The 14,979-nt window shown below is 38.3% G+C and overlaps 1 protein-coding gene across 1 annotated transcript in view; it reads left to right on the forward strand.

The window, feature by feature from the left end:
- LOC129941365 (TWiK family of potassium channels protein 7) overlaps window positions 1-13,367 on the forward strand; it is a 192,113-nt gene extending 178,746 nt beyond the window's left edge. The window contains exon 6 of the mRNA XM_056049980.1: window positions 11,708-13,367. Within this exon, the coding sequence (XP_055905955.1) occupies window positions 11,708-12,342 (635 nt within the window). The 3' untranslated portion in view covers window positions 12,343-13,367. The remainder of the gene's footprint in view (window positions 1-11,707) is intronic.
- The last annotated feature ends 1,612 nt before the right edge of the window (window positions 13,368-14,979 follow it).

A 14,979-nucleotide genomic window follows, 5' to 3' on the forward strand; every position in this document is an offset into this window, starting at 1 on the left:
AATTAAATTAATTTAAGAAACCCTTTTCTTGATAAGTCAGGGATGGAAGGGTCCTACAGTTAATATGCCAAATCCGAACGGCTAATTTTTCATGACAAGAATTACTCTTGGAGGATTTGTCAAATCCTCGCAAAAGGCAGTACAAGTGAAAAAAGTCACAGGCAGGGATTGAATTCAAGACCCCTTGCATGACAGTCCAACGCAGTAACCATCACGCTACGGGTATTACATCCCTGACAAAATTACCGGGCACACAGGAATGGTTGACAGTTGCAAGGCACTATGCCCTGGTTCTTCCTTAAGGTGGCGCTAAAGTCCGGGCGGACCTTTGCCTCAATCAACATGCGTCTCCAGCCAGCTCGGTCCCTAGCTAGCTGTCTCCAGTTTCGCACGCCAAGTTGGTTGAGGTCTTCCTCTACTGCGCTGCCGCCGTCCTTCGGGATTGGATTCGAAGACCTTCAGGGCTGGAGCGTTGATGTCCATTCGCTCTATATAACCTAGCCATCTAAGCCGTTGGACTTTAATTCTGTTAACTAGATCAGTGTCGTTGTACAGCCCGTTAAGTTCGTCATTATATCTTCTTCTCCATTCCCCATCTATGCAGACGAGACCAAAAATAATTTTTCTCTCGAAGCATCCTAAGACGCTCTCATCTTTCTTTGACAGGGTCCAGGCTTTAGCGCCATAAATGAGAATCGATATAATGATCTTCCAATTATGTCACTATCATCTGCGTATTCGAGTAATTGGATGGACCTTTGGAAGATTGTGCCTCTAGTGTTGACGGTTGAGAAGTCGCATGACAGTGCATCACCTTGTCTGAAACCTTTTTTGACATCAAATGCTTCGGTGAGATCTTTTCCGACCTTGATAAAGCAGCGTGCATTCTCCATCGTCATTCTGCACAAACGGATAAGTTTGACAGGAATGCCAAAAGTAGACATTGCTCGGTAGAGCTCCTCCCTATAGATGCTGTCATACGCGGCTTTGAAATCGATTAAGAGATGGTGGGTATCGATTTGAAGTTCCTGGCTTTTTTCCCAGATCTGCCGTAGTGTGAATATTTGGTCGATAGTGGACTTTCCTGGTCTGAAGCCACACTTATAAGGACCAATCAGGTTGTTGGCGAACGGCTTCAGACGTTCACATAATAAATCAGAAAGGATCTTCTATGTAATGTTAAGGGGCCTCTATAGTTGGCGCAATTTAGAGGGTCTCCTTTCTTATGTATCGGGCACACAAAGCTGAGATTCTACTCATCGCTTTCTTCCGACCATATTTTGGAGATGAGTTGGTGCATGCTCCCTACCAAGTCTTCGCCTGCTGCTTTGGATAGTTCAGCAGCGATGCCGTCAGCTCCAACAGCTTGGTTTGACTTCAGTTTAGATATAGCTATCTTCAATACGTCACGGTCGGATAGGCGGAATTGTTGATCTGCGTCGCCTAGGTTGAACGGTTCTATCTCCCTTACAGCGTTATATAATTTGGAGAAGTGATCTTTCCATATTCTCAGCATCGACTGCGGTTCTATTACAATGTTCCCCTGATCGTTTTTACAGGCTTCGGTTCGTGGTACCATTGGGAGGTTTTTTGGTAAAATTTACGCACCTCATTCCTGTTGTGACATCCCTCTATCTCCTCGATCGCGTGCTTCTCAGGCTCCCTTTTTTTCAATCTAAGAAGCCAGTGTTCCTCGCTCCTCTTCTGCTCGTACAGCTCGCGAGCAACTCTGGTCCTTCTGTATAGCGACGTTTAGTATGCCTCTTGTTTCGCTGCGTAGGCTTGCCGGCGTTCGTCGTCAAACCAGGGGTTTTGCAGTTGTGGCTGTGTGAAACCTAACTTTTCAGAGGCGGTTTATTACTAAACAAGGTACTAAACTTACGGCAAATTTGTTGAAAAATTCTAGCCTCTGAAACTGGGTATAAAAGAACTCGATTGAATTTCATTTCTTCATCAAGTTCTCAGGCGTTAGAACTCTGATTTAGATCTCAGATTAAGACATAACTTTAATTTATCAGACCCTCCGAACGAAACTAAAAATATTGACCTCGAACGAGTTTTATCAAGAAATTGTCAATTCTGTTGATTCGAGCACCGTTGTATAGGACCTCGTTGGGTAAGTAATGCAAGAAAGGAGATTCAGCTGTTCGAAATACCCGAAACTTCTCCATCTGGGAACGGGCAACGTTGAACCACACAGGACAACCATAAACGATCGTCGGCGGTATGAGGGCCATGTAGCAAATTACCTTCACTCTGGGGTCAAGCCTACTGCTGTAATACAACCGTTCCGTCAGAGTGAAGGCTCCTTGGGCGCTGGTCAGAACAGCAACAGATACCGAGGTACTTCACTACACTTTTGCTCGCTAATGGCTGCCCGTGAAGATCAACGATGACCATCTTGCGCCAATTCTTACACGTGGCCCTAGCCAACGGAGTCCGGAACAGAATTGTCTCCGACTTCTGGACATTTATTTTCAGTTTCCAGTCTTCGCAATATCGCTGAATCTTGTCTAAATCACGCTGCAAGAGAATTCTAATAACCTCAACCTTTCGGGCCGTACGCAATTAGATCGTCGGCGTACGCAATTGCCTTTGTATGCTGAAAAGAATCGGCGAATTCAACGGTCCCTGTTGAAGACCATTTTTAATTAAGAATGCTGTGGTAGAAATTACATTGCCACTTTTGACAACAAACTTTCTACCGTTAAGCATATGATAAAGTCGTTACAACAATGGCTTGATTATGCCAACCCTGCTCAGTTTAAGGTAAAGACCCTCTAACCCTCTGTAAAAGGGCTTTTCCAAATCAACCAAAACAGCACATGTGCATTGTTGTTTTGATTTATTCCATTGGATATCAGAAACGAGTTTAGACGCAGCATGAATTGTGTCATGACCCGCCTTGAACCCGAACTGTTTATGAGGAATTGTTTTGTTGTCCGCAGCCCACTTAGTCAGAGCCCTATTGATGATCTTGTCGAAAACTGCTGATGCTCGGAAGAAAACTCATCGACCGAAGATTTGACGGATTGGAGTTGTCCTTTCCCTTTTTCGGGAGAGAATGAACCACAGTGGTCTTACAATGCACTGGATAATATGCATTATTTAGTGCATTATTGAAGAGCGTGGTGTAAATGTCAATTGCCTCCATGGGTAAATGCCTTAGTACAACGTTGGATATACCATAGACACCTGCTGACTTTTAGTTTAATATTGAGTTGAAGATGAGCTGAAGCTCGACCTTCGTCACTTACAAGGGACTTGTTCCCGTTTGCTCGGCGATTATGACATTTGCCAAGGAATCGTACTGTTTAACGCACTAACCATCATGCCTTGGGCGCTACAGCTTAGGAGAATTTTTGTACGATTTTAAACAAAGATTAAGAGTGGGACCAAATCTCTCAATGGGATTATGATGCCCACCCGGAAGCTTGAAACTGAAGTTAAAGGTTTATTGATCCAATTGTACAGCTTTTTCGAGAATGATGCTGATTGCGGAAGGGATTTTTTTTTGTGTCTTTTAGATTCTAATATATCCTTGTCTTGGAAAAAGCCAGTTTGTCTTCTGTGATGTGCAGGTGATGTCTTCTTTTCTTTCTTTAATTGAAGGAAGCCCTGCTTCTACAAGAATATTTTTGATGGGAGATGTGGGGAATGCATTGATGAATCTTCTAGCTGCATGGTGATACGTTGGTTTTTAAATGCTTAGGGTAGATTTAGGGCAGTTACCGTATATGAATAATGTTGGCTCCATTTATGTTTTGTATTGAAAACTATTCCTAGGATATTTAAATTATCAACGTTAACAATATTTATATTATTAAAATTGAGGACGGTCACGCTTAGAAGATGAATTTTACATTTATCTTTTGGTTAAGAAAGATCTTACATATCCGTAAATTTTTTTCCCTACACCCAATTTTCCAAGTTTTGTTAAAATAATAAAAATAATGAATCTTATCAAAACCTTTTTCGAAGCCTAAGGTAAGAACAGATGCATGGTTTTTGGCGGGCAATGCCTTAGAAACATAATTGTCAATGTGAAGATGAGCGTCGACAAATCCTCTGTTCGCTTTAAAGGCAACTTGATTGGTTGAGATTAGTTTTTTTTATTTCGACAAACCAAAGCAGACGTTTGGCTACAATTTTTCCTAAGTCTTTGGATAGGCAAAGGATCAATGAAATTGGCCGATAATTTTCAACTAGATTATTATCTTTATTTGACTAGAGGATAGGAAGCAGTGAAGCTGTTTTCCAGCTCTGTGGAATATTTTTTGAATCGACTTTATATTATTGTATAAAGTCGGATTTTAGCTTCATTTGGTAAATTTTTCAACATTGGGTGATTTACACCATCTCTTGCAGGTGTTTTGCCTTTCATTTTGGTAAGACAAGTCTCAAATTTTATAAAAGAAATTGGTTCATTAATTCGTCTAGCGGCAGGGTTAGTGTAATGGTGAGGGGTTATTTAAAGTAAGAGTCTTAATGTTATTGAATTCAGAGTAAAGGTTTGAGTCATAAGAGGAGCTCGACCAGGTATGGGCAAAAACGTCACAGATATTCAGCCCTATTTTGAATTCCATCGTAATCGGAAATTTTTACGAATCTCGAAAAACGGATTTTATGATACAGTTTCTCAGGATTCGTAAAAATTTCCGATTACGATGGAATGCAAGATAGGGCTGATTGTCTTGGTCAGTTAAAATAAGAAGGTTTTGGGATTTGATACTTTTTATGTTTATTGTTGAGCGATTTCCTGACAGCACACGAATATTTTGCTAAATGGAGAAGTTTGTTGGGTAAGGCCCTAGTTCACACAGGACTGCAGGGCCACCTTAAGTAAGTAAGTAAGTAAATTTGAAATAAAAGTAATTCTTGTTTTTAAATAAATTTTGTTTCTCTTTTGTAAAATATAAATTTTTCGTTATCATATTTTAAATGATTTGATTTTTGTTCTTTTTTTTAATTTGAGGGTCTACCAAAAATTATTAACCATGTACTTTTAATAGAATTGGAAAACCGTTCTATAGGAACTTTAAAAATGTTGATACCTACATATACTCATAGTTAGATTTTGAATGTTTTGATGTTTAGCTTTTAAGTCGTGTGCTTAACTCATAAAATGATCACGTCAGTTTATGAATTCATCATTTCCTAATTTTTCTAATCCAGATTTCGCTTAAATTCAAAAATCACTAACTAGCTTGTAAATAAAGGTCAAGCTTAAGGTAAAAGAAGACTTAATCTTTTGTAAACTCCGCCTATAAAATACGTTTCTAAAGGATTCAGCATAAAGTTTGTATGTTTTCTTTAATCGTATGCACTTTAAAGGCATTTATACAACTTAACATTTAAAGTTTATTAATAAAAGAAGCAGCACATATTTCAATAATAATAAGACTTACCAATTTTTGGGTACCTACTCTTATCCTAGGTACATACATATATATCTTGGTAGATATTCTATTGCAATTTGCGTAGAAACAATTTTTAAAACACTTTCAAACACTGCGTTGCACTTTTAATGCAAATAAACTCACTGCTTTAAATTTTAACACAAACACTTTTTACCCGAATTATTATTCTTATTTATTAATTTACTTTAAACACAACGATTAATTTTAAACGGCACTTATTTATATAAAGGAAAATTCTAGAGCTTAAAATTGTAAACACTACACACCCGCCATTAAACAGGAACTATCATGTTCATGATCACTACATCACTGCAATGCTCACTCAAATTACACAAATTGGCGACAAATGCTTAATTTAAGTGCAACGAAGAGAGTACGAGAGAGCATAAGCTTTTTTTTGATATTTGATGAAGGAAAAGTGTGATGAGACAACAAACAAAACAGCACAGCATTATATTCTGTAAGGTAAGGCTAAGGAAGTTAGAAGGTTGGAACAAGCAAGAAAATTAATAAATATGAAGTGAGAACCAACGTTCACATTGGTCTCTTTTTAGGCGACTCATAGTTTTTATTTTCTTAATTAAAAATGGTTGCCACGATTTCATGTTTTTTTTAAGTTGTGAAAAAAATTACAATTAACAGGTGTTTTTTTTAGACGCAAGTTTGGTTTTTGAAAATGAAATAAAACATAATATAATTTTATGCTGTGGCCAAGCATTTCGATTTATTATGAAGATAGGAATTTACAATTATGTTTAAAAAATGACTTCAGACAACTGCTAGGAGTAGTTGGATTAATTTCAATCCAGCTGAGAGGCCAAATTTTCAATCACTTTTAGCAGTTATTTATGTCATATGTCAGCAATACGGTCTCGAATATTGTGTTTTAAGGCGTCGATCGTAAGGAGCTTGTCTGTGTAGACAAGCGCTTTCACATAACATAACATAAGTTCACCTTTCATTGTCTCATTATGGCCAGTTTCATTTGTTCAGAAATATGGAGACATGATTTTCTTTGCTCTTAGAGCACTTCAAACAGTAAGGTTATAACAATACGAGTGCTTTTTTTTTTGAAAATTTATCCATAGTATAGTAGGATTTTATGGCTGAAACACAAACACGCTTCAGCTTTGGCTTCGTCTGCGTTACGTTGGGCCTACTTTGAAGTTACTTTGAATGACACTTCCAATACGAAATTTCTAAAATGACACTTCTGTCAATAGCAGCTGTTATTTTTTCTCAAAATAAAAAAATGAATTTTGAAATCGAAAGAATTAAATTTACCACGGAAGTAGCTTACACAGCCTATAATAACCAATGGGAATCCCTCCAAAAGCAAATGTATTTTGTTTGTTGACAAAGCAAATGTTCAAATTTGAACAAGAGCTTATTTGCTTACGATTGTCAAATAAAACTTGAGGTCGAAGGTTTATTGTGATAGCATGCATTGAATTCCTATGGCTGAACTAGTAAACGTCAGGCAAAGCCGAAGCTGAAGATTAATTGTGTTTCAGCCATTAAACGAAAAACAATATGAAAACTAGCTATTGAAGTTAGAGTAAAATCTTACTAGGGATAGGTTTTTGACATTTAGGTACCTATACGAGTCTCGAATTGATCTTATGTGATTTCGTTGTCAAATGTTGGAAACATTGATATTGCACTTGCATCAAGATAGCTGTTTTCGTTGAGTAGTTGTGCATTTAGAATCATGTGTTTTCCGTTGGGGAAAACATCAATCTGTAACTGATCATATTATTCAGTTTTGTAAATGAAAACGGATTTACTGGGCTTATTTTAGAAGAGAAAACAATAGAAAAGATAACTAAATGTTGCTGTTTCCACCAAAGGTTTATCTAAGTTTAGATTAAATAAATCTTCATCTAGCTCGGTCCCTAGCTAGATGTCTCCAGTTTTGCACTCCAAGTTGGGTGTGGTTACTTTCTACGTGACCAGCCATCTTAGTCTTTGGACTTTTACCCTTCTGGCTAAGTCTACTTCACTCTACAGCCCGTAAAGCTCATCGTTCCATCTTCTCGTCCACTCCCTTTCGATGTATACGGGGCCGTAGATCACAAGAAGAACTTTTCTCTCGAACCGACCCAAAAGTGCTTTCATCCGTTTTTGTCATAGTCCATGCTTCTGCACCGTAGAGCAGGACGGGGATGATATGGGTCTTATATAGCAGCACTTTGGTCCCTCGAAAGAGGACTTTACCACTCAATTTCTTTCTTAGTCTAAAGAAAGAAAAAGCGGTAAGCAAGAGTTATTCTGCGTTTGACCTCAGCGCTGGTATTATTTTCTGCGTTAATAGCGGAAGCGGTAGACGAAGTCCTTGACTACCTCAAAGTTACGTCTGGCGATGGTGACGTTTTGACCAAGACGTCGGTGTTGTATGTCCTTTCTTGACGACAGCATGTACTTTGTTTTGCCCTCATTAACCGTTAAATCCATTTTTGCCGCCTCTTCTTCAATACTCACAAAAGCCCCATTGACATCACACTAAGTTCTTCCGATTACGTCAATTTCATCAGCATTATGCTAGTAATTGGACAGACTTTTGAAAGACATTGCCCCTAGTGTTGATGTGTGAGCTCTGCACTATTCTTTCAAGCACGATGTTAAAAAAAATCACATGACAACGCATCACCTATCTAAAACTTTTTTGACATCGAAAGGTTCTGTTAAGTTGTTTCCAACCTTTATGCAGCAGCGTGAATTCTCCATGGTCATCCTGCACAAACGGACGAGTTTGGCAGGGATGCCAAAACTAGACATTGCTCTATATAGTTCGTCTCTGTAGATGCTGTCATATGCGGCCTTGAAGTTGATGAAAAGATTGTGGGTGGGGATTTTATGTTCTTGGGTTTTTTCCAGGATCTGCCGTAATGTGAATATTTGATCGACTGTGAACTTTCCTGGTCTAAAACAACACTAATACGGACCTATCAGGTTGTTGACGATGGGCTTTAGACGTTCACATATTACGGCAGAGAAGATTTTATAGGCGGTGTAAAGTAGACTGATTCCTCTATAGCTGGTGCAGTTTAGAGGGTCTCCTTTTTTCAGGATCGGGCAAACAATACTAAGGTTTGATTCATCGAGCACGCTTTCTTCCGACCATATCTTACAGATAAGGTGGTGCATGCTCCTAACCAATTTATCTCCAGCTGCTTAAAATGGTCGGCATTCGAGCCATCCACTCCAGCGGCTTTATTAGACTTCAGCTTAGATATGGCAATCTTTACTTCGTCTAAGTCGTGGGGACGGGATTGTTGGCTTTCGTCGTCTAGGTTGAATGGATCATCATTCATGGCAGCCGAATTCGGTTCGTCGTCGCCGTTATACAGTCTGCAGAAGTGGTCCTTCCATATCCTCAGCATTGACTGCGGTTCCACTATGATGTTCCAACTTTCATCTTTGCAGCCTTCGGTTCTAGGCTTATGGACTTGTGAATTTCGTTTCACCTGTTCATAAAACTTTCGAACTTTATTCCTGCTTTTAAACCTCTCAACAACTTCGACCGCACGCTTCTCATGCCCTTAAATCTCGCCTCTTCTACTTATAGAGCTAATGAGCAGCTCTCGTCCTTTTATGCAGCTCTGCTTTGCGTGCCTGTTGTTTGGCTGCATTTGCCTGCCGACGTTCCTCATGAAACCATGGGTTCCTTGTTGGTGGCTGCTTGAAACCCAGCACGTCAGAGGCGGCTTCTCTGATTGCATCTGTGGCCACTGGTTTTCGATATATTGTGTCCGATGCAGAGATCTTCGAGAGAGGTTATTTTTAACTTGGTCAGAAAAGGATTTGGCGATCTCTTGCGATTGTAGCCGTTCGACGTTGTACCTTCTCCCAGCAACTTCCTGTTTTGCCTTTGGTCTCGAAACCCGAAGTGCTACCTTGGCTACAACGAGGTAGTGGTCCAAGTCGATGTTAGCTCCTCGGAAAGTTTGGACATCCATGATGCTGGAGGCGTGCCTGGCATCGATCGCAATGTGGTCAATCTGGTTGACGGTAGATTGATCTGGAGAACTCCAAGTTCCTTTGAGGATGTTGAGGTATGGAAAACGCGTACTGGCTACCATGACGTTTCGCCCCGCAGCAAAATCTATAAGCTTGAATCAGTTGCGGAAAGTGTTGTCGTGCAGGCTGTTCTTCCCGATTATTTCACCAAAGATGTCTTCGAAATTTCCAATTTGTTTTTTGCGACTTTTTTCTCGCAATGCAGCCATTAAGTCCTGCTTGAATTCTTTAATGAATTTAAGTCTCTTTCTTATTATGTATACGCTTGTTATGTTACTGATATGGGCACCGCTTTTGGAAACTAGCAACGTAAAGAAAAAATGAGGTGGCTTGCCAGTTAACTTCACTTACAAGAGCCTTTCATTAGATGAATCTGTTGATATCTGTAACGCTTTCGCAGTAAATGTCCGTAAGTCATGTATTAATAGCCCTCAAGAAGTTGATGAAGTATATTTTTATAATCGTCACTCCTTTTCTTAAACTATATGTAGTCACATACTTGCGCTACAGAATACACGTCTTTGATCTCTTATCCGCCTTGAATGATGACTATTTAGCCGTTCCGATAGTATTCCCCTGTTAGTACCTAAAAAGTTTTATAATGCTTTAGTTGAACCTCTTACGTTCTTATTCAAACTTTCTCTAAAAACTGGAAAATTTCCCAAAATATTTCTAACGCCAATTTTCAAGAAAGGTAACAAGACGGTAAGGTAACAAGGTGTTTAAACAAGTTGTTTCTGAAAGTCAGGGGAGCCACCTTGGCCCTTTCCTTCTCATCCTATCTATTAACGATGTATCGTCATGTCTAAGTTTAAGTGAACTTCTCACTTTTGCTGATGACATGAAGATTTTTAAAATAAAGTCATGGGTGGTATTCTTTTACAGGTCGACATTGATAGTTTCACATTTAATGTGGGAAAAATAGCCTTTCACTCAACCCTTTAAAATGCCAGATGATAACTTTTACTAAAAAAACGAATCGGTAGTCTATTTGATTATTGTATATCACAGCATAAACTCTGTGGCGTCTCCACATTTAAAGATAAGGTGTTCATTTCTGTTCCAACTTAGAATTTAAGCATTACATTAATTTAATTGTCGATAAGGCAACTTCTATGCTTGGTTTTATAAAACGCTGGGCAGGGCAAAGGTCCCCATGATACTCTTTCTTTGTACAATTGTCATGTTCGTCCTCATCTTGAAATTCATAGAGAACGTATTGAATCAATTCAACATAATTTTATTTGCTTTGCCCTAAAGGGTCTTCCTTGGGCAGATCCTTATGATCTGCCTCCCTATGAACATCGTATTCTGCTTCTTGAAGTTCTTAGATAGCTTTGGATTTATTTTTTGACAGCTATTATGGATGATCTGTTATTTTACATGTGAGACACTAACAAAAAGCTACCTGCGAATGAAGGCAGCCAATGTCGGCCTCTCACATTACATCCTTTTACTCAGTAAAAAATTAAAAGTCACTGCCCTGGAGACGAGAAGAAATGAAGATAAAATGAAATAAGTCACCTCCAAAATCAAAAGAGCCCAATTTAAACACCTTCATAAACTTAGAAAATATCGATTAGAAGTTTTGAAAGACATTTTTGACTCTGAAACACTATTTTTGAAGCAATGTTCCACTTTAAAGCAACCCATCCAAAACAAACTTACCTGAGTAAATTAATTTCACTGCAAAACCTCCCGCAAGTAAATTAAATTCTTTGGATCCATCGACAAAAAAAAAAACAACGTAAAAGATATTTTTCTCAGCCCTTACCCCATTAAAGACACAGCCTTAGCTGTAATAGGATAAGCTTTTTTATTTTTCTTCAATCTCAACAAAAATTCTATTAAATGCCTCAAAGTTGCTTAGTTACGTTAATTACATTTTATATATGTACTAACGCAAAAAAATTCTTCCAATCCCAAAGCCTGCAAATAAATCAATAGATACTCGTACCTGTCTGGAAATTTGTAAAACTTAGCAAGAAGACCAATTTATCTTGGTTCCAATCACAGTGAAATAAAAATAAAGAATAACGAATAAAAAAAAACACCATCGTATAATTTGTCTGTTTTGCGATGCTCAACAAAAGAACTGTTAGATGGTAAAAGAATAAAACACTTAAAAAGTTACAAACGAAAAATTCCTAAATTCCAAAAGTCTAAACCAATTCCCATTATCTGTGTTCTTAATCGTTTTTCAAAGATTTTCATTCGTTTTTTGTTTGCTTTGTTCTTCTTCTCATTTTTTGTGTGTTTCTTTGCAGGATATGGTGGTGTATCCCCTCGAACCCAGTGGGGCCGGATAGCTGCTCTAATCTACGCCCTCTTCGGCATTCCAATTATTCTGCTTTATCTCTCTGCAATGGGCGAGGGATTATCGTCGGCAATGCGTTGTCTGTTCCGGAAGGCACGTCCGAAAAATCCAGGAGGCTCATCCGGGACGAAGGCACCTCCACAAGACCCATCAGCCAGTGCAGCAGCCAATCACTTTGCTCATCACACAGCCGGCAAGATTCACCATTACACAATGCCATCATATCAACTCGCCACTTCGCCTAGTGTGCCCATATCCATATGCATCATGGTACTCATATGCTACGTAACCCTGGGGGCGGTAATATTTCATAAAATGCAGAACTGGAGTGTTCTGGAATCTCTGTATTTTTGCTTCACTTCTCTCGGTACCATCGGTTTCGGCGATCTCGCTCCCACGGGCAATCTAAGTCTCTACCTGGCCTCTGGCTATATTCTCATCGGAATGGCGGTAGTCGCCATGTGCTTCAGTCTTATTCAGACCGAAATAATTCTCTGGTTGCGCAAATTTAGTGTGCAAGACCATGTGCTGCCCGCTTCCGATGATGTTGCTTTGGTGTCGGTGTCTGTGACCCCCAAGTCCTGACAGCGCCAGACCGAACTCATGCCCAATAACCATCAAAATCCACTCTTCGCACAGCACACACTCACCCAGTACAGCTCGCTGCCGCGTCGTTCGTCGGCCTTCCAACGCAATACTCCGGTCCGTAGGTCAACTGGAGTTGGAGTTCCAGAAAACCACATGGAATATTTTGTGCCACGTAGTATAAGTGAGTTCAATCTCTCAGGTGTGGGAGATCTGGCTCTGCCACCGCCAAGACGTTCGCCCATTCAAGTCAGCAATACCAGCCATAATTTACAGACTCAGACAATTATGTGTGCCCCACCTCCACCGCCCCCACCACAGATCCTAATGAAACCTCGCGAAAAAATGGTTACGTTCGAAGACGAGTCCAGCGGCAAGGGAACAACTTGTCCGCATGGTGTCCCAACAACACCCAGAAAAGTGACAGGGCCAGTTAGTGGAGATGTGTTTATGTGACGTGAACAATTGTGACCATCCGAAGGCATCAACGACGAAGAAGTTGTCGAATACAGGGTGGTTGAAGGTAAGGAAACGTGTAGCCTTGAAGACGGCAATGATCTCAAAAGCTCATCGCCAGGCGATGTTATATGTGTATAAACAAGTAGATGGCATTATAGTTGGTATATAGTAATGTATGTATGTGTATCTTTAAGATGTATGAGGCTTAGATAATAAGACTATAAGATATTATGTGTAGATTTGAGGGTAATGTGGCGAAATGTTTTTATTTTTAGTCTTTCCTTAATTCATTCTTAACCATTATGATAATATGCGCAGTTTCATTTTTATACACTTCGTGTCACTTGAATAAATTGCGTCACATTTTCATAATAATTTCTTTCGAATATCCGCATTTTGAAACATATAAATAATTTATCAGTCTAGGTTTTGATTTATTTTCCATTAGGGGGTTTCAATTTGAATAGCAAACATTATCTGTAGCAACTGTCATTTTTGTAGCTGTCATTTATTGACAGTTGACAAGTAAAACGTATGCTATTACAAACATGGAATAATACACTTTTTAAAGGAATAATAACAATGCACTGCAAGAAATGGTGAAGAAATACTATTAACCAATTTGTTTTTTATTTTCACAATAAATATCTTTAAACTTATTTCTTTCACTATTTGAAATATGCAAAACAATCATTTAAAGAACTTTAACGAGTTCTTGATTATTTACTTAGGTATATTTATTTTACATATCTTTTAAATGTATGATATAAATTTGAAGGACATTTGACATCCAGTTAAAAATATATATAATATACATTTAAAAGATATTTAAAATTAATACATATGTATATTTAATTATTCAATATTGTCTTAGTTACAGTTCATATTTAAAAGATGAATAAAATATTTAATAATTCAAAAATTAATTATAAAATTTTACAATTCAAAAATTGGATTTTTTTGTATGTATTTTCAGTAGATAATTAATTTTAATCAAAACCGAAACGATTCTTCCGAAACGAGTTATAAGCTCAGGCGTTGGAGTGAGGCTATTCGAATCACCCGAGGTACATGAGGTACATCTTCATTACCTTTTAATTCGACAGCCAAAGATTCTTGCTGACATTTTTCATAATTCGAATATCGTCAACATTTTTTGATTTAATTTTTTCAGTGTCAATTGAGGATCCCTCTAGGAGATGCTCCTTATTACGACGATATTCTGAGCTGTCTTTTGAACCAATTAAATAAGACCGAGGCTCTGGATATTTCTGTACTACTATACTTGGCTCCCAATTTGAAATTGGAGTTTTCTTATAATAAATATGTTGACCATTGGTCAAAGTTGGCAATGCGTAAGCATTTTTGTCATAATAATCACGGGTCTTATTTTGATGGAGTTTTATTTTCTTATTTTGCTCATCTTGGTCAACATTGACAGGCTTTAAATTTTCATTTAAAACGGGTAGTTTTATTCCTAATATCTAGGCATAGACATTAAAAGTTCTTAAGGCGAGTTAATATTTCCCTTTCGAGTTATCCTATAGTGCAAGAGCTACGTATGGATCTGAATTTGTTGCGTGACATTTTTTAAGCAATTTTGAATGGTCTGAACAGAACGTTCAGCCAATCTATTGGGCCTAGGGAAATATGGACTTGAGGTAATACGAACAATTCCCCACTTTTCAAAAAATTATTTGAACTCATCTGAGTTATAAGTGGGCCCATTGTCACTCAACAAAATTCACGAGAAATTACAGTTCCAACTGCATTTTAGACGCGTCAACTGAAAGTGTCAATGGTATATTGAAATCAAAATAAGTAAGGACTTTTTTAGTTTTTTAAATTCTTTTGCATGGTCAACGGACCAATGCCATTCTACATCTTCCTTTAAAATGTATATGACAAATGTACCTAAATAATTAACCATATTCAGGAAGCGTTGTAACTCCGTCTTGGACTTTGGCCTGGGTATAGTACATATCGCTTCAACTTTGGATAGATCAGGACGAACACCATCTTACTTCACTTTGATTAAACTTTAAACCTATATCCCTGTCTCTTAGCAAACTTCAATACTTTTTCATGCTCTTCTTTGGTCTTAGCATGAATCAAAAAATCATCAATATAAATTTCTAGGTTTGGGATATCACTGAACTGTTTAACTATTTCACAATG

Source organism: Eupeodes corollae, chromosome 1 (assembly GCF_945859685.1).
Source record: "Eupeodes corollae chromosome 1, idEupCoro1.1, whole genome shotgun sequence".
NCBI lineage: Eukaryota > Metazoa > Arthropoda > Insecta > Diptera > Syrphidae > Eupeodes > Eupeodes corollae.